Below are 23,207 nucleotides of genomic sequence, written 5' to 3' on the forward strand. Positions count from 1 at the left end.
TGTTTTTGCACTTTTTCTAGCACAAAACCCAAGCAGACGGACAAATTTTGTACTTATAGGTTTGATATATATTGTGCAGAGTGCTCCAATTAATATTTTGTATTCTTCTTTACAAAATCTATACTGGAACGTACCAAGGTAAAACAGAAAAACTACTGAAGGAGAAGCCGGTAAAATTCAGCACGACGTCTGTGAAGTGAAAAGTGCGAAGGTTTAAATTAATAGTAAAATGCTAAATCAATTTTCCTGATGACGTTAGTGTAGGCGAATCTAAAATTACAGGGATTATTTGCTCTCGTAGGCAAGTTTTAATGGCCGGGTGTAACTTGTTCTCTTTGACTCGCCGTAGTTCGACTGCCACGTGACAGGAGCAGCTTATAAATAGACGTGCGCAGTCCGTTCGCCTCTTTGACTAAAGGAAAGAGCGAAGAGAAACATGGCGTCAACGAGTCGGTGCGTAACCACTTTTTCCAACTATGTCGCGGTTTTGTTTTTTTTCAAAAACGCTTTCAAGATGTCTTGTGGTGAACATATACATTGTTAGCTTTGGAATAGGAAGAGAGTGTTGCGCTCGTTCTCCGAATAAGCCGCTCCTTTCTCTACCGTTAGATTTGTTGGGTCTATTGTGCCTGGTGACAGCTAGTTAGCTCGCGGGGTCGTGAGTAGATGCTGCCAGAAGTCTTTGGTGTGTCGCCGCTGCGCTCACGTTAGGCTGCTTCTAAATCTACTTTCTCCTGTTTTAAGGTTATGTATTCAATTTAGTTAAAAATAAAACAAAAGGTTAAATCTGTCTATGGATTCCGATGACGCTATACAATCCAGACATCTGTAAACAAGCAGGCCATTGAGAACAAGGCTCAACAACTCAAGGCTTCTTATTGTTCGTACAGTCCAGCACCAGCTGATGTTATCTGCTGAAAATGAGTTCAATTATATCTCGAAAAATTCACCTCGCAGTTCTCATTTCCGTGCAATAACATCAAATTAAAGACGGTTAAACTTGCTACTCAGCGTATCGACATGTTTATGACCTTTGCTGTAATGACATGTTATTATCTGCATATGGATTCATGTTTAAGTCTGTCTGCTTCTACGGCTTTGCTTCCTTTCCAAGTCGGGCCCCTGAGCTGATCTCATCAAGATATGCTCTGTCCTCTGTGTAAAGGGGAAGTGAGAGTGAATGTAAAACACAGAGAACAGAACGTTTCTACTTGTAAATTAGAGTCACAGTAAAAACGGATTTCGTGCTCTCTCAGTTTGGCAGCTTTTCATTTGGTGTCGATGATTTAGTCATTTTATGGTCATAACCTTGTGCACAGAAAACAGCCTTACAATATCAGCTCATAATTCAATTCTGTAAGGATGCATGCTGCCAGGTGATGCCAATCAATGCATTCATTCTGTGAATGCGAACATTTTGAGTTTGCTATGAAAAGAAATGCTGACTAACTGCCGGATAGATGTAGTGTCGTGTATTTCTTGCTGACATTCAACAGTGTGAGCGATCTTTGTCTTAGAAGACGGACTGAACACGGACCAAGTCTTGTGGAGCAAAGTTCTTCAGGCAGAGGAGAACATAATGAAACCGCTTTGATAGAAAACCAGCTCACAGATACGGTGGTGGAGGGGTGATGGTCGGGGCTCGCTCTGCAATCATTGTAACTTGTAGTTGACCGTACCACAGTATGAAGGAGTCAGGTGTGATTGGTAACTCCAGTTACCTGAGGTTTTAAGACCAGGTTAAGAGTCGGAGGATCTCTGACTCTTCATGTCGGTTCCTCTGATGGGAAGCAGACCTGCTCTCATCTGGCTTTGTTTGCTTTCGCAGTGGAGAATCTCTGGCCTTACCCAAAGTTCAGTGTCCCAACCATCCTGATGCGTTACTGGTGGAGGACTACAGAGCAGGCGACATGATTTGTCCTGAATGTGGCCTTGTTGTTGGTGAGTATTTACATGATAAATGTTGAGAATGCGCCTTCACTAAATGTCTCCCGTCAGTTTAAACCTCACTTTGTTTTTGTGTTTCGTCTGTCATTATGACTCACCTGTTTGAAATGTTATGGGATTACAAATCTTAATCCACCAAAAGGCTTAAAATGACTGACATGGAGCTATTATTTAGATTAAATGGAAAGACTGGAGAGAAACTGTGACTAAGTTCACTGTGTGACGCAGCAGTAGCTGACGGTACGGATCAGAGCACTTACCTTAAAGCGACACCATTCAAATGTTTTGGTGACTGGAGCTGATCTGAAAGAAAATCTTTCGTATGAAAGAGTGTTGACAAATTCTGATTCTCCTACTATCAATTAGCGACATTTTAGCATTTCTGAGCTGCGACGCAACTGAACGGCAGTTATGTGTAAAGCAAAAAGACCGATCCTGTTGGGACATTAACAATTGCACTAGCATATATTTTTAAGAGTTGTGAAAGCCAATAAACATCACATTTTGATGAGTGCCGTCAACAAAATCATACGCATGCACTATGTTGGTCAAAGTTTCTTTTCAAAATCAACTCTAACCAGGTTTGTTTTTAGTCTGGATCTAAAGGAATTCAGTGTTTCGTCTGTTTTTCAGTTTTCTGGACGTTTGCTCCAGATGTGTGGTGCGTAGATGTTGAATGCTGCTTCTCTGTTTGTTGCTGGTTCTGGATGCAAAGCAGAACCTGAAGACCTGAGACATCTGGATGGTTGCTATGACAACAGCAGATATTTGATGTATTGTGGTGTGAAGCCGTCCAGTGATTCATAAACTGACCGCTAAAGTTTTCATAAGCACACGCAGAATATCCTATCGAAGCATAAAGACCTAAAACTTGGGATTTGTAAGTTTCAGTGCAAACACTGAAATTGGGATGATGAAATATTTGTAATGTATATTATTTGAATTTGTATGAAGGTGAATATATAGGAGTTCCCTAACATGAGTTTTACTGTTATTTTAGACAAGTTCAGATTGTTTCATATGTACACTACATCTAGTGAAACCTGTGCACATTTTGACATATTTATAATAAACACAACTATAATTTTTTTCTCTTTATCACAACTATTGATATCCTGAAGCAGCAGATACGATGATTGTTTCTCATTTCAAAACAGATCTTCAAATTAGTTTTTTTTTAATATACTAAAAATAAAAAAGGAATGTCATCGTTGACATTGACTTCATTCAGAGTGCAAACGTTGTCTGTTCAAGGTGAGGTCTGAACTGTAACACATCCAGCCCAAACATCTCAGACCCACTGGGAACGCCGGGTTCTCCGGTAATGAGCCCCTCGGCGCCGGGCGGGTCAGGTGGGAGAAGAGCTGCGTCGGCTGCTTTCTGATGAAAGCTCAGCGTCTGGCTTGCATCTCTGCTGCAGGCCTCTGAGGAGACGATGACTGCCACTCCCAGACTCAGACTCACAGCTGAACTGGATTCAAGTCTTTTAGTCACCTGAAGAGAAAACAGTGACCCGTTTGGACTGGTCTGTCTGATGTGGCTCCGATGTGTCTAGATGGTGCTGTGACTCTGAAATAGACCTCACCTTCACCTCCATCCAACTAGAATGAAACCTAAACATCATCAGAGATCTGATCTTACACCCGGCAGCTTGCATGAGGTAATAGCAGCCAGAATATTACTGTCCTCTAATTATCCCACCAGGGATGGAAAATGACGAACAGGGGGATCATCATCCTCATCTTTATCATCATCGTCGTCTCTCTGGAATTTGGCTGCAGTCTGTTGACAGACTCAGTTTCCTGTCAAATCTAACAGGATAGAAAGTCCTGAGAGCAGCGGTCAGCATCTGGACTCAAACAGCATCACATGTTTCAGAACTAAATAAGCTCCAATAGAACTGAAAGAATTCTTTTAGGTTTTGATGGTTCAGAACTCTTAACGTTTTTTATTGATGGTTTGTTTACAGATGCTAAACAGGAAGTCAGACGGGATGAAAGAGCAACTTGTTTACACAATCTGGATCTTTGTTTGTTTGTTTTTTTCCAGAATGTTGTGTTTTGTGGTGGCGTTGTTTGGTTGATGCAGGCGCTCTGTCTCCAGGTGACCGTGTGATCGACGTGGGCTCAGAGTGGAGGACGTTTTCTAATGAGAAGGCTCTCAAGGATCCATCCAGAGTGGGAGACGCTCAGAACCCCCTGCTCAACGGAGGAGACCTGACCACCATGATCAGCAGGGTGAGCCGCAGTGCCTCCATCAGTATTACCTTCAGACAAACTCAGAAACCGGTCCAGTTTCCTTCACTTTGGGTGATTGGAGATCAACCCACATTTAAATGGGAAACTATTTAAATATGGGCAGATCCTCTGATTTTGTCTGTGTCTGCAAAAAAAGATGAATAGATACAAACCAGGCATGGTTAACAATAGTAAACACACTCTTTCCAACTTAGCAACTCTGTTGCTTTATTTACTGACTTTTTAGACAAAAAAATCGGTATTGGCCAAAATCCTAACAAGCATGTGAGGCGTTTGGATCGGTGCGCTCCTCTCTGTACCCGACTGTTCCTCTGGTTGAGGCTCAAGCGGCCGTCAGCTCCTCACTGCGGGTTTCTGTTGACATGTTGAAAGCGTGTCCTCCACAGGGAACGGGCGCGGCCAGCTTCGATGAGTTCGGCAACTCAAAGTACCAGAACCGGCGGACCATGAGCAGCTCTGACCGGGCCATGCTGAACGCCTTCAAGGAGATCAGCACCATGGCGGATCGCATCAACCTGCCGAGAAACATTGTAGTAAGTTCAGAGAGAGGAGATGGATTCTCATTACTGGTCTTCGTCTCTCCCTGAACGTCTCATCAATCCGTTTTAATGCTCCATTTGTCTTCTCAGGACAGAACAAACAACCTGTTCAAGCAGGTTTATGAGCAGAAGAGTCTGAAGGGGCGAGCCAACGACGCCATCGCCTCAGCCTGCCTCTACATCGCCTGCAGACAAGAGGGCGTACCGAGGACATTTAAAGGTCAGATTTGGTTCTCTCTGGTCTTAAAGCTGATTTCCTTTTCTGCTTCATAGTGAAATATGGCCGGCTGAAAAACATATCACTATCCACACACTTCATATCTGAAATGCAGCCAACCTGGTGGCATCACCTTTCCTCTTTAGTCCACTTTTCCCTTCAGCCAGTTTTTTATGAGACACGGTGGAGAAACCTGAAACTGCTGCTGCATAGGTTACTCAACAGGTTGTTGCTAGGCAACCAAAGAGTGAATGAGCTGATGCCACCAGCCTTGCTTAGCTGGCTGTGAGGTTGAGGTAAGGCTGGACTTCTGCCTACATCCCCCAGAATGCTGTTCAGTTCTGGATCAGAGTTCAGTGAATTTTCTATATGTTGAATCTGATGTATTATCTATAACATATATTATGATATACATGATTATTGATTTATTGTCCAGCCTTACTGTTAAAGCTGCTGTTACGGGAACAAATGATCCCATTTTTAGCCAAGAATATATTTTATGTTTGTAATTTCCTTTATAGTTGCGAAACAAACCCAATCAGGACTAAACCGACACGTCCTCTCTTCCAGAGATCTGCGCCGTCTCCAGAATCTCAAAGAAGGAGATCGGCAGGTGCTTCAAGCTGATCCTGAAGGCTCTGGAGACCAGCGTGGACCTCATCACCACGGGAGACTTCATGTCCCGCTTCTGCTCCAACCTGGGCCTGCCGAAGCAGGTGCAAATGGCCGCCACCTTCATCGCCAGGAAAGCCGTGGAGCTGGACCTGGTGCCCGGCAGGAGCCCCATCTCGGTGGCCGCCGCAGCCATCTACATGGCCTCCCAGGCCTCCGCTGAGAAGAAGACCCAGAAAGGTGAGAGGTTCTGTGGAGACACTGCTCACTCTCACCAGCTGCGCTTCCACGACAAACGTGTGCAAAACTTTGTCGATATTCCACTAATGTAGAAAAAACTACATTTCGCAATTGCGGCGTCTCCATTAATAAGTGAATGAATATGTTTGTTCAAGACATTAAAAATCATGACGGGGACAGATGTTATCATTTCCATGAGATATAATCATACTTCTGAGGAAACTGGCATCTGATACAGGCGTTAGAGCAGATACATACGCAGCAGTTTGGGGAAATGAATCTAGTTTTACGTTAGAGCTACAGATTCAACATGATCAAATGACACACAACCTCTCATGAAGTGTGGCAATCTGGTGGATTTAACTGAACTTTGTCTAAAAAAACACAAGAACAAAAACGTATAAGTTATATACCAGATAATCCAAACAGCTTGCATAATTTTTCTTTTACACAATTGTTAAAATTGTCACTGTCGTGACAGTGACATTATAACATGAAACAGATATTTAGCCCCTGCTGCCAGCTACAGACATACACTGCTCTCAGAAACGGCTAGCTCTTTGGACCAGATCCTACCAGGAATGCTAATGTTAGTTAGCACGTCCACCGATGATGGTCAATAAACAGTTTTCCTGGAGCAGTGAGTTGCTTCTCTGCCTCTAGGACATTTAGCTGCGACTACATGAGATTGATTGACAGCATTAAGATCCTCCTCCTGACTCTGATTGGTTGGTTTTGTGCATTTCTGAAGATAATAGGTGGAGGAGCTTGATCATTTTCAGATCATCTGTCTCATATTATCCTGTCACAACACGGTGATAGTTGGTTAATTATGTAAATATTTTCTACATGCTTCCTTCTTGTTTTTCCCCCCAGAAATCGGTGACATCGCTGGTGTTGCTGACGTCACCATCAGACAGTCCTACCGACTCATCTATCCACGTGCAGCAGAACTTTTCCCTCCAGACTTTAAGTTTGACACACCTGTTGATAAACTGCCTCAACTGTGAACTAGACTCTGCCTATTCATTGCTGAAGTTTCTCTGCTGTACATTTTTCTGTTGTAGGGTTTGAATATTCTTTGGTCGTTCTCAAAACAAGCAGCCTTTATGGAGGCACTGTGACAGAAATACAGCGGACACACATTCCAGAGCTTGAATGAGCAGCTTGCAGACTGTACTTGCAGTATTTCATTTGACTGTATATACTGTACCATGTATATATGTCCAAGTGGGAAAACATTAACTTGACGCCTTGCAACTTTAGACTCTTTTCATATTGTATACACAAAGCTTTTGTTTTGTAGAAAAATTTGCCAGGTTCTATTTTGTTTGAATTGTTCCAAGTAATTTAAAAAATAAACATTTTTCAATTAATCAGCTCATGGTTTGAATTAAAACCTTCACGTTGCTGCACTGCTAGTCGGCTGTCTGTAGGAAGATATGAGACTTAAAGATGAAATCAGCTACTCGATTACTAATCAACTAACACGAGCCTGTTAATAAAGTATTTACAATCAGCTGGCTGATTGTAAATAATTGATATGTAGTAATTTTTCAATCTTGAATTTGACTTTCATTAGGAGCCTGCTGTATTTCAGTACCTCCTTTAAGCCAGGATGTTTCAGCAGTGAAATAAAAAAAAGCCAATATTACAAATGTTTAATCTGTGCATTCATGATAGGTAACAGTGACTGCAAAGATGCATTTCTTTAACATTATACACCCGGATGAATGAGAACAGTTGTGATTTGGGTCATTTGTACCATCCATTCAGTTTATATCTGTTCTGGAAACAACATGCACAAGCACATAAAAAAAAAACACTTTGTACAATCCATTTCCATAATTAAGAAATGTAGATAAACTATTGATAAAATTAGTGCTTTCATCTTACCTGTGTACATACAGTATGCATAATATACTCCCTGCCCCCTCTGTAGTGATGCATTAGCAGGTCTGAAATATCCAATCAGTCGTATTTAACATGCACACTGACAGGAAGTCAGCTGGAAACGTCCAATCAGGTTTATGGAGGAAGCACGAGCTTTAATGGTGTTTAAACATTAAAAACTAGATGTAGTGTTTCACCTGAAAAATGAAAATAAACTTGTCAGTTTTGGTGTGCTGATTTTACTGAGGTATCTTTAGTCAAAGTTCTGTCCATCACAACTAGCTGGGGACAATGAAACATTTCATTTGAGTTCAACTCCATAACATTAGGGTTATTGTAGAAAAAAAAGGAAGTTTCTGTCAGAAAAAAATCAGATTTTTTTTAGATTTTTTTAGGAAAAAATTTGAAATTTCTGATTAAAAAGTCAAACATTTGCTCACATTTTGAGATTAATTTCTAAAATGTTTAACTTTTGAAACTGAAAAAACAAAAATATTTGAGATTCGTCTCAAAATGTAAATTTTTTTTCTAGAAAATTGTTGACTTCTCAAAGTCAGAAATGAGAAATTTTCTGAGATTAATCAAAAAATTTCAGACTTTTTCTTTTTCTCCAACCTATCTACAATGGCCCCAATATGCTGTTGCACCCTAGTGGGGATTTTATAAGGCATTGCAATGTAATGCTAATATCTAGTCTATTTTAAAGCATTTTAAAAGAAGACATCTTTCTTTTTTTCTCTAGAAGTGACTGGTTGAACTGCTCGCCAGAGGGGAAGCGTTTTTGTTGTTTTTTTTCAAGTCAGGAAGCTGCTGTAGTAGTCAAGATGTTAGCTGTAGCTGACCGTTCAGTGACCAAGCCTTCACTGAACACCAGGTCCAGATATGATCCATGCTGAGGGATTTACAAGAGCACATAAAATAACACATCAAATATGTGACTGAATATAATCTGTACATGTTTTTTTTTTGTTTGTTCTTTAAAAATCTGAAGACAGCAACACTGAATAATGTGATTGTAATGGTGCTGTCTTCTCAGTCCGTATGGAAAACATTCTCAGTGGTCAGTCAACGGACACAACGGCGATCTGTGCAGGATATCCCTCCACCTTCCATCCAGCACAATTCCATTCAATAAAAAAAAAGACAACAATCTCATGGATTTAAAAAAAAAAACATCTGAGGTCCTTGTAGAGGTCATCTAGATTTTCTTCTCAATGGCACAGTTTGTTCTGTCAACATTTTGGGTAGGGAGGAAGGAAGGAAGGATTGTTTATAAAAAGTGAGCTCCAGTCATCGCTGAGCTGCTTAGTTCACAGTGTGTGTGTGTGTGTGTGTCTTTGTCGGTGAAGCTAACACCAGTCAGCGATGTAATCAAAGTCAGAAAACAGGTTCTGCTCCTCGGAGCTCAGGACTCGGGGTTCTCTTGGGGGGGTTAAAATCGGAGCCTCTGAGGTAAATTCATCGTCGAAGTTGCTGACGTCGTTGGTGCCCTGGATGGTCGGCACGAACGGCGGCTTCACCTTCTTGGCCAGTAAGCCGTCCCAGTCCAAGTTCTACCGATGCACACACACACCGCAGTTAGCATTCTGCTTACACATCATTTCAATAAAGAAGTTATTAAAATGGGGTTTTCTTCCCCTCCTACCCTGAAGAATAGATGTTTCTTAACTTCCTCTGCATCTCTTTCTCCTGCTCCCAGACGGCGATCCGGGCTCCTCCTCAAAAGCTGCAAACAAAGAAAACAACCCGGTGAAAAACCTCAAAAAATATGTCGGCTTAACTTAATGTATGTGATGGAGTTTATTTGGATCTTTAAATAATTTAAAGGATTTTTATTGGAGCTAGTTATCAAACATTGTCTCAGGAGGAAACGATTTGGTTCAGACGCCATACTGTACTCAATTCTTTCCGTGGCCACTAGAGGGCGTCTGGATTTAGGATTTTCAGTGCCTTACAAAAACATTGATACTTCCTGAACCTTTTGACATTTTATCAGGTTCCAACTGCTGACCTCAGTATGTTATTAATGCGATAGAGAGACTCATTAGTGCGGACTCATCCTGACACACACCCTCCTCATGATGGAGATGGCCTCGGTGGAGAGGAAGCGTGGGTAGCGGACTTCATCGTTCACGATGCTGTCGAACACCTCCTCCTCGTCGTCGCCAGGAAACGGCGACTGGACACAAACACAGACGGTTAAAGAAAGCCCTGCCTTGCTCATAGGCGGCGGTAATCTACCAGGAGGCGGCAGCTCACCTCTCCCACCAGCATCTCGAAGATGAGCACGCCCAGACCCCACCAGTCCACGGCGCGGGTGTATGACGTCTCTGTTAAAACCTCCGGGGCCAGGAACTCCGGCGTGCCGCAGAAGGTGCTGGTGCGATCCCTGAAGCCCATTCCTGAGAGCGGGACGCACTAATCAGAACCAGCAGCGCTTCAGAGTGCGCTGTGCTGACACGACCGGATCAAGCAGGAGCATTTTATCAAAGTGGTGTTTATGCAATATGTCATCTTACCTTCTTTGCAAAGGCCAAAGTCAGCGATCTTCACGTATCCCTCTGTGTCCAGGAGCAGGTTGTCCAGCTTCAGGTCTCTGAGGATCACACACACTCCCCGTTATATTCAGAGTTTTCACAGGATTCCAGACATTAAGTTCAAGTTTATTTTTAGAAACATTGGAGAACATGTACATGTAAATACATGAGGGGGCTCATTTCCATCTCTATTCCTGGCAAAAGGATAAAAACATAAAATAAAACTTCAGAATAAAAGAAAACATAAATCACCTCACGACTGATATGTTTTACTAAATGCAGACATCTCAGAAACAATGAGATGAGAAGTGAAAGGTCACATATTCATGTGTGTAACAACAAGCTTGATCCACTTCTGATCCACTTTTTTATGTGGAATTGAACCAACAACCCTAGAAGCTGTTTTTGATTTTGTTCAGGGATTTGTGATAAATGTCATTTCACTCTAAACCAGTAAAACAAATCCCTTGAATTTGTTTCCCAGAGAACAAGGTTTGACTGAGCAGCAGTCAGAGGAACGTACCTGTACACGATCTTGTGGTCGTGTAAAAACTGTAACCCCAGAACGACACACGCTGCATAAAATCTGCAAGAGGACAGAATGGCAATAAGAACATGGCCGCCACCGAGGAGAGCAAAGAAACAGAGAAAATAGTTTGAGCATCAAATCAAATGGTTTTCACACCAGTCATGGTTGTGATGGCGATGGGAAACTCCACAAGCTGGATGAGAGCGAGAGATGCACCAATCAGATATTAATATCAGGAACCAGGAAACGGGATACGGTGTCCAGCAGCTGGACACTGACAGCGTACAGATATGATCCCATTTCCAGGATAATATAGAAACAGATTCTAGATTGGTATGAGTGACAGCGTTCCCAATCCATAAGGGCAGATCTATTACGTCTATGCTGGGCTCTGAGCAACATTATGCTTTGACATTTATTTTGAAATTATATTTAGAATTTATCATGTCATTTCCTGAACCTTTTAAAGGTTTGCAGCAGTTTATATTTTATGTTTGACCAAGGTAGTTGTTTTTGTCAGTTTCTTTATTATTTATTTTTACATTTGTTCTACTCCTAATTGCACTGACTGAACAAATGAAAGTTGTTTCACGTGTCTGACCGAGCTTGTGAAGCTGTTGGTGCATTTAAGTGTTTGTACAGGTGCAAAGTTATCACACTAATTTGTAACTCAGTGCATTTATGTCTGTGCTAAAAAACAAACAAACAAAAAACCCAAAACATTTTCAGTAAATTCAGCAGTTTTTCTGCATCTGATCGCTGAACCTCAGATGTCAGTATCTGTAGTGAAAAAAGTGGATTGGTGCATGAAAACGAGGCCAGCAGCGTTCAGAATGTGTGTGTGACCAATAGGAAGCTGCAGCTCCACTCACACGGCCCGGGGCTCAGAGAACACGTCGGCGTGGATGTGCATCATCAGGTCGCCTCCCGCTGCGTACTCCATCACGAAGCAAACGTGCTCCGACGTCTGGAAGCACGCAAACAGGTTGACCAGGAAGGGGTGGCGGACGCTGTTGACCGTCTCAAAAATCCTCTTCTCACACATCAGACTGGAAGACAGACAGCTGGACTTCAGCAACAAGCGGGACTTCAATTGAGTTAGCATCAGGACTAGCGCGATGCTAACCTTGTGTGTTAGCATATTTTTTATAGATGACAAAAAATACAAAGTGTCTTTGAGGCGCCTGCAATTTGGCACTCATTTAAAGGGCCAGTTCAGCATTTTGAAGGAGTTGATATTTCATTTCAACATCTCTAGATACAAAATGTCACATATTAGAATTCAACTGAATTATTTTACACTCAGAATTAAACTTTTACGTGTGCTATTTTTATAGCACAATTTGAGATTGATATTATTCTATCTGTAAAAACAACAATATTTATAGATGAGCCTGAAACATGAGTCAAAATTGTTTAATAGTCATAATAATAAAATAAACTCAACAAAGTAGAGCCAGTATTAAAAAGAAGTAGGAGTGGACAGTCCAGATTTTGATAAAGAGTCCAAGTTTGACAGCTGTTGGCTTGAAAATCTGGGAAGTGAATTCATATACCAACATATAATGTGCATTGCTGTTTTTGATGATAGCACTTGACAAAATATGTTGTTTGTTCTAAAGTTGGCGTCTGATGTTTTTATGCTGTAAAGCACTTTGAATGGTCTTGTTGCTGAAATGTGATATACAAATCAAATTAACTGATCAATTCACAAGTTGTGGCTTGAGCTTAATGAAAAAGATCCTGGCATTGTGTGTAGTGCGAACATCCAGTCTGAGGACAGTTGGAACTGCTTACCTGTCCACCTCATCTCGAGCCACAATGTCTCCTTTCTTCAAAGCTTTAATGGCAAACATCTCGCCTGTGCTTTTATATTCTGATAGCAGCACCTGAAGAACAAAAATGAATAGGAAATTGGTGAGTTTTCTTATTTCATACATCATCTCCATCTATTTGCATAAGCAAATAACAAATCTTTAAATCTATCGGAAGGACATGAGCCAAATCTGGCGATTTGGGAGAAAAATAATGTTTGAAAGGATTCTGCCTGTGAGAAAACAACTAGAAGAACTTGCCTTTCCAAAGTGACCGCGTCCAAGAACCGCCACACATTTAAAATCTTGGAGACTGAAGTGGAACTGCTCTTCTTCCCTTGAAGAGAGATAAATGGATGTAATGTTGGCTAGAGATGCCAGGGGGCAGCATTTACACAAATAAAAAACATGGTATATGTCACACATGTAAAATCAAGAAGAGTGAAATAGTGAGGGTCTGACAAAGACCTGTCTGTCCTACCTTATCTCTGAGTCCTTCTGGATGGAAGTGAGCTCCAGGTTGGGATGCTGGAACTCTGGCTCCAGAACCCCGTCAGCGTCTGGTTCCAGAACTGTGCTGATTCTCTTGTTCAGGAAGTTGAATTCACTCAGTGCGTCCTGCAGACACACACAGAGGCAATGACATGTGTTGGGTGGAGCGTCATCACAGATACTGTACTGTTCCCGTGACAAAATCCCACCTCCACTTCCTGCTTGTTGGGAATCTTGTTCTGTGCAGGTGTTTCTCTGACATCATCAGGTGCTGCGTAGTGTTTGGGTCCTGGTGTGGGTTCTTTGTCGAAATCCAGCTTGGTCACCAGTGGATCGCTGAATGGAGCAGATGAGGGGGAGTTTTATTATACATCTTTTAAGAGACAACAGAAGAACCCTCAAATTATTCAGCTTCACTTTACAGTCACAAATCTGACTCAACTTCCTTTATTTTGGGAGATCAGTGATCACCGATCTGAGAATCTGCCACTGTCCTCTTTCTTTCTGCTATGTGAGAGAGCTGACTAGTAGCCCCGCCCACAAAGTCACCGCATTGCTGCCAACTTAGCAACTTTGTAACTCTATGGAGAGATTTTTGAAAAGAAAAAAAAAAAGAACATTTGGTATCAGCCAAAATCTGTTTTAAAGATTGGTGATCAGCCAGAATGCTCAGACACAGAATTATACAGAAGTGTGTTGGTAACTTAAAAAATACATACACTAAACAACATTTGACCACGTTTTAAAATATGGACTGACATCTTTGTGCATAAACTTGACTTCTCCCCCCAAACCAAAATAAAAAAACACTCCAAAAGCACAATTTACAGCCCAGAATGATGTGCTGGTTCACCTGCTGGGTGTGGGGGAACCAGGAACGCTACCATGGCCCATCTCTGGAGCTTGGGGGCTGAAAGAGTTGGTGCTGAGATTGGGTATGGCTCTTCTCACCAGCCGCCCCCAGGTGGCGATGTTGATGTTCATCTGGGGGGCTCGTGGGAAAGTCTTCCCTGATGAGAACAAATGACAGGGAAACAAAACGAGAAATGTGACAGAAAGCATGGGCTGTGTGAATCAAAGGCAAAAAGAGAACATTGCAGATCAGCTGAATTGTAATAAAAAATAATAATTTTAAGTAAGGCAATTTCCTTACTCTTAATGAGTGATCTGTACCTTGTGGCTCTTATTAACTTTGGTCAAAAATACTAACATATTAGTGTTTTAAACTACAACAGTGATAAAAAAAAATGCTGCTTGTTTTCATCTGACAAGCAAAACATTTTCACAAAAGTATCAACAATATATAAATTTTTTTTTTTAAGTAAAATGTCCTTTGGCTGCAAAGTATATGTTCTTTAACAATAATTTTCTTTTTGAAAAATGTATGTTCTATTGAGAAATTACGTTCATTCCTTTAGTATAACAAAGTTTGATAAATTTATTTATTTTAAGACCTAAAATCAAAAACAGCCCTTCTGTGGTCTCAGTGTTTCATTCAGCAAATGTTATGGTTGGACAGTGAGGAAGCGCAAGGCTTGTCCCGTCAGACTGTCAGTTCCCGAAACCACACACACAAAAAACATGTCAAAGAAATTAATGCTAGGGTCAGTGCAACTCTGCTTGACCGTGCACAGACTAAAAAACAAGTAGGGCCTAATTGACCACATTTCCTTGGGAGGGTCAATTTTAATAAGCTAAATAGTATAATTAGCTTCATGTAGTTTTAGCATTTATTTTCTTATTAAAAAAAAGAAAATAATAAGAAAAAATTAAAACTTCCACCACAGTCCACCTTAAAACACTGATATAGTAACAACACCTCACCTTGTTGTTTAGAGAAAATCTTTTTTTGTCTTTGCAACTTTGGTCTTCTCTCAATAACAGGGTTGAAAAATGTTACCTTAAAAAAGTAAGAGAAAAAAATAGAATAGATAAAACACCACCTACTTATATTCACTGTGATATCAAAGCTGTGTTATTCCTACAGCAGTTTATGAATACAGAAACACTGATCGTCCTTTTATGGGCATGAAGAACTTGGTGTGTGTGGATGGACCTACCTCAGCAAACAGCATCCCCTGTGGCTCCAGGTACAGACACATTCCATGACGCTGGTTGTCCAGGAAGTCCTCCAGCCTCAGGAATTTGACAGCGCAGAGGGAACGCCAGTCGCGCCAGTACACAGAGATCTCCAACTCTCGAGACTGCGGGACAGAACCGGGTCAGCAGCAGCAAACATTTACTTGGAGCAGAGAGGCCCAGCTGGCGGCGCAGGTGGAGATCAAAGGCAGATGTGTGTTACCCGATCCAGCTCCAGTGTAAACTTCTGGTCCCAGGCCTGGTTGCTGACGGGCTTCCAGCTCGTCTGTCCGACCACCGTGTTGTCCAGCTTCAGGACAGCACTGATCTCATCTGAAGAAAACACATTGAGCTGTCAGGTTGTTTCTGACAAGGCCACAGTTGTCATTTCTTTTGGGTTTATTATTAACTCATGATACAAACTGCTTAATATCATTTTCTTTGACCTTTTTTTTTTTTTAGAATAGTTATGAGGTGTTTTCCTAGGGATGAACTGATTATCGATTTTCAAAAAGCCTGACCTGCTGATTCAAATTTTAGCTGATGTTTCTTTTGTCTGAAAAGTCACTAAATATTGCAATAAAGTTGCTAAATTGGCAACCATGAGGTGATTATTGTTAATCACACACATTAATTTCTAAGAACATTTATTTACCCTGGAATATTTTTTTTTGTGTGTGTGTTTGCACTTTGAGCAGCACACACATGAAGTTGACCGACAGTGCTAAAACCCTTCTCCTGGATCTGATTGGTTGTTTCTGGTCAACTATTGCAGTCTGCACATTCTGCAGACCACAATAGACGGCTCCCTGGTTCTTCAGTTTCCATCCCAACAGAGTCAGAGGGAGGTGAGGTGTACTTACTGGAGACCTCCTCACTCTTTGTGAGGTTCCTGGAGCTCACGCCTCGGTTTCTGTTTGCTCGGCTAATGAAGGATGATCGCGTCTCGCTGGGGCTCCAGCCAGGCAGCGGGCTGGGGGCCGCCTTGGAACGGCCAGGGACATTTTCCAGAAGGTCCTGGCAGCCCATGAGTCTGACATCTAACGTGCCTGAGGATGAAGGTAACGTACCAGTCAGTGAGTGGAAGGCTCCAAACCTAGTCAGACCGTTTTTTTACACTGCAGCAGCAGCAAAAATGCAAATGTGACGTCATTTAATGAGTTAGACTAGTCTGGTCTTGCATGTAGGCTAGTATCACATTCAGGTTCGACCGATTCACAACAAGTAGTAATTACATTTTATCAGAGGAAGCCAACAAGCCGACTCTAAGAACGACTGTTGACTAAAATAAAACACACACAAGACCTACTAGGTCTAACTGAATCTCAGTTTTAGTTTTAAGCCCTGCTTATGGGAGCTTAATCCAGCCAAAGCCTGATACCTCAGCAGAATTAAATAAATCCCACATTTATGTGCATCAGCATCAACTTCAAAGAGAAGTCCACTCATCCTCAGACAGATGATTACTGTTACAAACTGTAGTCTATCAGTCAGTAAACAAACAGACAGACAGACAGATAGAAGCACACTGCATATTTATGGATTACTTTATGTAAAATAATGAAACACTCCTGTTTGTTTTCTTACCTAATTCAAAAAGACTCATCCAAGGTTATTTAGTGATACTGAGAGCTAAGAGGTAACTGTTGCTATGCATCATTGTTACAACTTCGCCTCCCTTCACACAGCAGCTTTTTCCTTTCTTTTTTTGTTCATGATGGTTGTTCATAGTACTAATTAAAAGTGACAAAAATCAGGGTTCTGTTGTGAATGGTTCATAACTCCAAAGAGACCCAAATTCACAGAAGAAGAAAATAGATGACACTGCAACGCGATTGTTACAGAAGTAATAACGAATGCCACCATCTTGGATCATATTTATGATATTAAAGGAAAACAGGAAACAGACAGGATTGTGACAAGTTCATAAGATGGAGGCAAATAAAAAAAACAAACATGCACACAATTAATAGAATATCAACTGCAGCTTCTACAGAGAAACCTGTTGCACAGTCATAACCAGAAGACTTCTTTTATAGTTTTATGTATGCACTGATCCACTTTCACTTCTAATACCAATTCAGATATCTGAGGTTTAGTGTTAGCGGATACAGAGCCGATACAGAAAAGCAGCTGAATTGACTTAAAACATTTATTTTTGTTTTAAACGGACATAATTAATGCACGGTACCACATTAAAAATGTTCTCTCCACCAATACAGCATAGTTAAACACAACAAGTCTGGTCAAACATATAGAAACATTCATCATGTATTCAGTCAGCTCAATTATGAGTAAGACAGTTAGTGTGAAATAAATGTTGAAAAAACTGAAACTGACAAAAAGAAGTTTGATTGATGAAACGTGAAAATAAACTGCAACAAATCTTCCAATGGTTTAAAAAGTGCAATTAGGAATTCTAAACATAATGTAAAATAAATCAAACATGATGAGCATAAAGCATAGAATTAGACTCAATAGATCTGAATAGATAAGGTGCATTGTCATTAATCATTGATACTTGATCTGGATTTGTTTTCAAAATCGGGACTGATTGATATTAATATTGGATTGCTGCATCTCTAGCTTCATAATGATAATTTCTAGCGCTTATTTGCATCTATATCAACCACATCTGGCTTCTTCTGGTACAGAATATTTAAGTATAAAAGTCTCACCGCTCGCCAGTACTCAAAAATCTCTGGAACCTCTAAAATCTGAAATGTGCTTTCAGAGGCTTGCATTTTCTTATATTTGCGTTAAGCATGCAGTAAAGAAGATGCATGTGGATATATCTTTGGCCCGAACATGAGCTGGTTTTTGTGAGGTGTTTTGACTAGGCCGGTCCCAGTGCAGCCAGGCTGTGGGCGAATCTGCAGCTTGTTCAGACACACAGGTGGAGGGGTGTGTCTGCACAGGCAGAGAGGAAACACTAAAATACGGGCATTGCTTTTACAAGACTAACAGGTTCACTAATGTAACATGGCACTGTGTTGATGTAAACAGTAATGTTGCAATTATAACGCATCTGGAACGACATCAGCCAAGTCAGGAGGATGACGTCACACTATCATTCAAGATCTGCATTAACAAATCACTGTACAGTTGTGGGTTTCTGATGTACAGCCGAGCTGTGTGTGTGTTACCTGTGAGTGCTGCGGGCTTGGTGAAGGTACTGTACTGGTTCTGTGTGGAGATGATGCTGGACCTGGGGCTGAGGGCGGGGGAGCACAGCAGAGACAGCTCCTCTACGATGGCGCTGCTGCGAGGGTGGTTTTTTGGCAACTCACTAAGGCGCTCCTCTAACGAGTAACGCAACAGGTCCAGCTTCTGGTTGGACTCGGTAAAGCGAGCATGAGCCTGGACGAGAACAGCCATTTAAAACCATAAGACGCAGGTATGCAAGTCGAGAAGACTTGCTTTGAATGTTATAGTTTACACTCAAACACTCTTGCCTCTGAGAGAGCTTTCTTTTCTGTGACTTTTCCGGAGCCCAGCAGCTTCATGACGTTCTTGGCTCCCTCTGCCACTGCAGACTCTATCCTGGCATGGTGACACAGCTCCTCCACCCGCAGGTCCAGAGGACTGATGATGGATTTGTCAGCTAGTCAGAGAACAAACAAATTGTTAGTAACATCAGGATGGAAACAACAAAACAACCTCTTACAGGCGTAACTCATATCCCACATGTAGAGTTTTATAATACAGCATTTTTAATAGCATCATATCCTAATTTTATGTCTTATGGAAAAGTAAAATTAGTAAATCCTACTATTCTGTTGTGTTCTTACATAACATTTTATATACATAATCAAGCTGCTTTTATTTAGAATAAAGAAAAAAGCAATAGATTGTCTTGAAATAATAAAACTTGCTGATTATTAAAGCTCTAATAATGTCTTTTTTCACATATATTCAGAAATATTTTGACTATGAAGCTTGGACTAAGGCAGACAAACAGAGCAGGTCTGTCACGAAAACAAGTTCAGCCTGATGATAAATTGTCCCAGAAGTTATTGCAATAAATTAAAAATGTGTTGTTTTGAGACAATTGACTAGTAATGTAATGGTAATGGCATAATAATGCAAGAACACATTCTCAAAGAGCAACAATTTTTAAATTCTAATTAACATTTGAAACTGAACCTGGAAAGCGTTTCAATATCCAAAATATTAAAACAACAGAAACAACAAACAAAATTAATTAAGTCTCTGCAAACAAAATTGTCCTTAAAAAAGGGATAGTTGAGACCAAAGTACCAGGCAGAAGACATAGAAAGAGAAAGAAAAGAAGAACAATAGATCATACAAATGGAAATTATTGACTTTGTTTTCATGCGATCAATTGATTTATAATTTTTTACGGTAGACCTAAAATAGAAGAGTTTTCAAATACAGTTGCAGCAACTGGGATGTTCTGACAAAATCAGATGCTTCAAAAGCCTGACTTGATAATTCAGATTTTTTTTCTTGCTTTTGTCACTAAATATAGCAATACAGTTGCTAAGCTGACATCACTACGTCAACTTAGTACGTCAACACTGCATGTCTCTCACCACGAACAGAAGAGGACAGCTGCTGATTTTCAGACCTTTGCTAATGTAGATGAAATTAGAAGTAATTGATTGATTTCTCATTAAGCATCAGCCGATTTCCCAAAATTGAGAAAATTGGAGCTGTATTATCTGCGATGGACTGGTGACACCACCTCTTCCCTGAAACGTCTCGCTGGATTCAGTTTCCAGCACCTCTCTTGACCCCACTAGGGACGGGGGTGTAAGAAAATGGATGGATGGAGCTATAATATACCTACTTTCAAGTAAACATTGGTGGTGTGCAGCAACAAGTGAGGGAGGAGAAGGGCACCATTACATTGGTGCATCTACCTCCTTTGAGCTCTAAGAATTTAGACTGTGCAAACTTCTTTACAACAGAACATCATTAAATAATTGTCTTTAAAAGCAGGTAAAAAACAAGGCACAATCGTTATGAAACAGCTCTATTACAAGTTTTACAAGTAAAAACTTGTGTCAAATCAACCAAGGATTGGCGAGGAGGCTAAATTATCTGTAGCTGGATCACCAACTGTAGTTGTGTAGCCCTGGTCAGTAAATGGGTGTGGCAGCTCACCCATCAGGTCATTGCTCTCAAAGCTCAACTCCGTGGCCTGACTGGCCTTCAGGATCTGCATCCTGATGAACTCGATCTTCGTCTTGCTGTCTTGAAGCATCTGCTGAGCAGCGGCCAGTAACTTGCGGTCCTGTCAATGAAAAACAAAGTGGAAAATCTACGTTAAAAAGTCTTTGTCTTGAACAACAGAGTTAAATTCATATTTTGTGGTTTGAAGAAAACTGTGGACATCACATTCCTCCCTTGAGCCCCCCACCTCTATCCCTGTTATTCACTGATGTCATGACCCATCTGACCACCTGCAGAGGGAGACCAAATTTGGCTCCCCAACCTCAACTTGTGCCCTTAATTGGACCTGTGATACAACAACAGACCACATGGAAAACTGTATTCACTGCAAACAAAGCAGAATCCTTTTGCAGAGTTCCTCCTATTTGCTGTTCCTCTCATGCATGCTAATACACACACACACACTCACACACTCGGTGTGAACAAAGCCCACTCCACCCCAAATTCCTATGACGTTTAAGTGCTGCTTGTTGATGGCTGCGCGCGCAGGAAGGTCCTCCGTCCAGTAGGCATTTCCTCTCTGACATCAGGTCTATTTCCAATGGAATGGCTGCCTCTGTCTGGCTGGAGGTGGAAGGAGGTAAGAGGAGTGGGGAGGTTCACTGAACAAAATGTGACATCCCCCCCACATTCCCTCTCTCTCACACACACACACACACACACACACACACACACACACACACACACACACACACACACACACACACACACACACACACGCGCACACACACACACACACCCACACAAACAACCCCCCAGACAGATGCTGAGAGTCAGTTAACAATACTCAGGCCTGGTTATGACCTGCAGGCTCCTCTTGTTTGAAAATGTTTATGTGGACGAACTAACAGTTATATTCTTACTATTAATTGATTAATCGGATAAAAAACTGGCACATTCTCCAGATTTTTAATTTAACCATTTGAGCCTATTGTGTACGATATTAAAAATCCATAAAAATTTAAAACTAACTCAATTCCTTTTGTTAAATAAGAAAATAATCATTTAGTTCCCTAAAATTAAATTATTGTTTGTTTGTGTGAACATTTGTAGGAAGGTTTTTTTTTTCTAAGAATTTGACATCTTGAGTGCAAAATGTGTTTTTTGTACAGTTTTGTTTTAATTACTGCTCTGATTAAATGTGGACAAAAATAGTGATTCATTTGTAGAACAGCTAGGTCAAAATTAAGATGCACACCAGTTTCCTTTTTTTTTAAAACCTCTGAACCAAACAAAACAAACCAAATAGCTTCCTCCATCATCCTCATTGAGATCAGAAATAGTGTAGACTTTCCTCAATAACTTTTTTAATGAAGAGTGTCATATATATTTATATTTACTAATGAAATATAAAGGTGAACAGTTTCTGGATGAATCTGTGTATTTACATCGAAGGAGCAATCAAAGTTCTTCAATCAAAGGCAAATTAACACTTTAAGGATCTAGAGAAACTGAGTAAAGTAAGCAATCCGTAATCCAAGGGTGATGTTTTACATTTAAACATCAGACAGTAGTGCTGATAAACATGAGACTCTGAGTGTTCCAGCTGTTATTACCTGAAGCCTCGTGCTACACACCTTCCTCCTAAATTACAGTCTGTCCTCCCTCCGTGTAGGGAAAGAGACAGTCCAGCTTTGGAAACAAACAGCTGAGTGTGTGTGTAGCACAGTATGTCAGCGCCTTCTCACGTTCCCCCTGAACAAGCTGCCATGTCACAGACTGGGTTTCATGTCACGTTTAAGAGTTTCTGCTTTCAGTTCAAACTCTGAGCTCTTCTTTAAGTGGCTGAAACACACTGGGGAGACAAATCTATCATTTAAAAGTTCAAGGGGCAACATGAGTTAAATTTACCAGCTTATGTTTCTGTCATTGATGGCCCCACCTTCGCCAGGTGCCTTCTGATTTTGATTTCTGTTTGATTTTGGGTAAATACAGCAAGCTTTTTCGAACAAAGAGTGTCCCATGTCCCATTAATGTTCATGAGAATTAAACAGGACAGACAACTGGACCAAGATTACTGTAACAATCAGCCCCCAAAAACTGACAGACTATATCTTTTTTCTGAGGGCAAACAAGAGAACCTCTTTTTATGTTTCGGATCTATGATTTACTTTTTTTTTTTACTACTTTCTTTTTGTGTACCGTTTGTGTGTGTTCAATATTTTTAAATTTTTGTTTTTCTTATTTTTTTTTTTTTTTTTTACGTTTATGTCCGTAGTACCTCTAAATTGCTGATTTTACACAGTGGGATAAAGGTTTGGACACCAGTGACAAGCCACAGCAAACTTTGTGTTTCATGTGCGCCATGTTTTCCAAGAGTTTTTAAAAATGGCAGCTGAAACAGCAGCTGGGGTAAGAACTCTTCTCTCAGCGGCAGATATTACTTCATAAAATGTACCCTTCTTTCAACTGGATAGAATGAGAACAATGGTGGCGTTTCAATCTCACTCACGCTGACATTTTGTCATGACTCAGCAAAAACCTGAAAGTCGAGTGAGTCCTGCTCCTCTCGTGCTGTGTTCACCTTGGAAGAGCCGTTGGAGTACATCTGAATCATGTTCTCAGCTCCCTGTTTCACCTTCAGCTCGATGTCATTCTGCCGTTTTAAAGCTGCCAGGCGGCTGTTGCTTGTGCACGTTCTTGCTTCACTGCTTGGAGTATCAGGAGTTAAAGGGCACTCTAGAAACAGACAAAAAAGGGTGAAACATACGGTCAGCTGCACAAAGACTCACTAGGATTTTGAAAGTATAGCAACCATGAAGTTGTTCAAAATGACTGATGCTTCATAATCTACTTTTGTTTGAAGTTTAAAGGGCCAGTATTATGTATTTTCCAGGTACATAGTGCTATT

General features: G+C 40.9%; 2 protein-coding genes across 3 annotated transcripts in view; one reads left to right on the forward strand and one right to left on the reverse strand.

Moving 5' to 3' along the window:
• Positions 1-354: 354 nt before the first annotated feature.
• Positions 355-7,189, forward strand: gtf2b (general transcription factor IIB). Its single transcript, XM_055032754.1, has 7 exons — positions 355-453; positions 1,829-1,941; positions 4,051-4,184; positions 4,592-4,738; positions 4,835-4,964; positions 5,532-5,813; positions 6,690-7,189. Exons 1-7 carry the CDS (start codon positions 437-439, stop codon positions 6,821-6,823), a joined length of 957 nt encoding a protein of 318 aa, XP_054888729.1. The 5' UTR covers positions 355-436; the 3' UTR covers positions 6,824-7,189.
• A 270-nt stretch (positions 7,190-7,459) lies between these two features.
• pkn2a (protein kinase N2a) overlaps positions 7,460-23,207 on the reverse strand; it is a 36,449-nt gene continuing 20,701 nt past the window's right edge. For both annotated transcript variants that reach the window (XM_055032735.1, XM_055032734.1), the window contains exons 4-23: positions 22,881-23,035; positions 20,288-20,417; positions 18,613-18,761; positions 18,304-18,517; positions 16,021-16,206; positions 15,381-15,490; positions 15,139-15,282; positions 14,903-14,978; positions 13,932-14,088; positions 13,288-13,414; positions 13,068-13,204; positions 12,848-12,923; positions 12,570-12,661; positions 11,645-11,821; positions 10,767-10,829; positions 10,226-10,302; positions 9,966-10,108; positions 9,778-9,885; positions 9,352-9,432; positions 7,460-9,259 (exon numbers count right to left, since the gene is read on the reverse strand). In XM_055032735.1, the coding sequence (XP_054888710.1) occupies positions 9,056-9,259; positions 9,352-9,432; positions 9,778-9,885; positions 9,966-10,108; positions 10,226-10,302; positions 10,767-10,829; positions 11,645-11,821; positions 12,570-12,661; positions 12,848-12,923; positions 13,068-13,204; positions 13,288-13,414; positions 13,932-14,088; positions 14,903-14,978; positions 15,139-15,282; positions 15,381-15,490; positions 16,021-16,206; positions 18,304-18,517; positions 18,613-18,761; positions 20,288-20,417; positions 22,881-23,035 (2,606 nt within the window). In that variant the 3' untranslated portion in view covers positions 7,460-9,055. The remainder of the gene's footprint in view (positions 9,260-9,351; positions 9,433-9,777; positions 9,886-9,965; positions 10,109-10,225; positions 10,303-10,766; positions 10,830-11,644; positions 11,822-12,569; positions 12,662-12,847; positions 12,924-13,067; positions 13,205-13,287; positions 13,415-13,931; positions 14,089-14,902; positions 14,979-15,138; positions 15,283-15,380; positions 15,491-16,020; positions 16,207-18,303; positions 18,518-18,612; positions 18,762-20,287; positions 20,418-22,880; positions 23,036-23,207) is intronic.

Source organism: Poeciliopsis prolifica, unplaced genomic scaffold (genome assembly GCF_027474105.1).
Source record: "Poeciliopsis prolifica strain line A6 unplaced genomic scaffold, Auburn_PproV2 SCAFFOLD008, whole genome shotgun sequence".
Taxonomy (NCBI): Eukaryota; Metazoa; Chordata; class Actinopteri; order Cyprinodontiformes; family Poeciliidae; genus Poeciliopsis; species Poeciliopsis prolifica.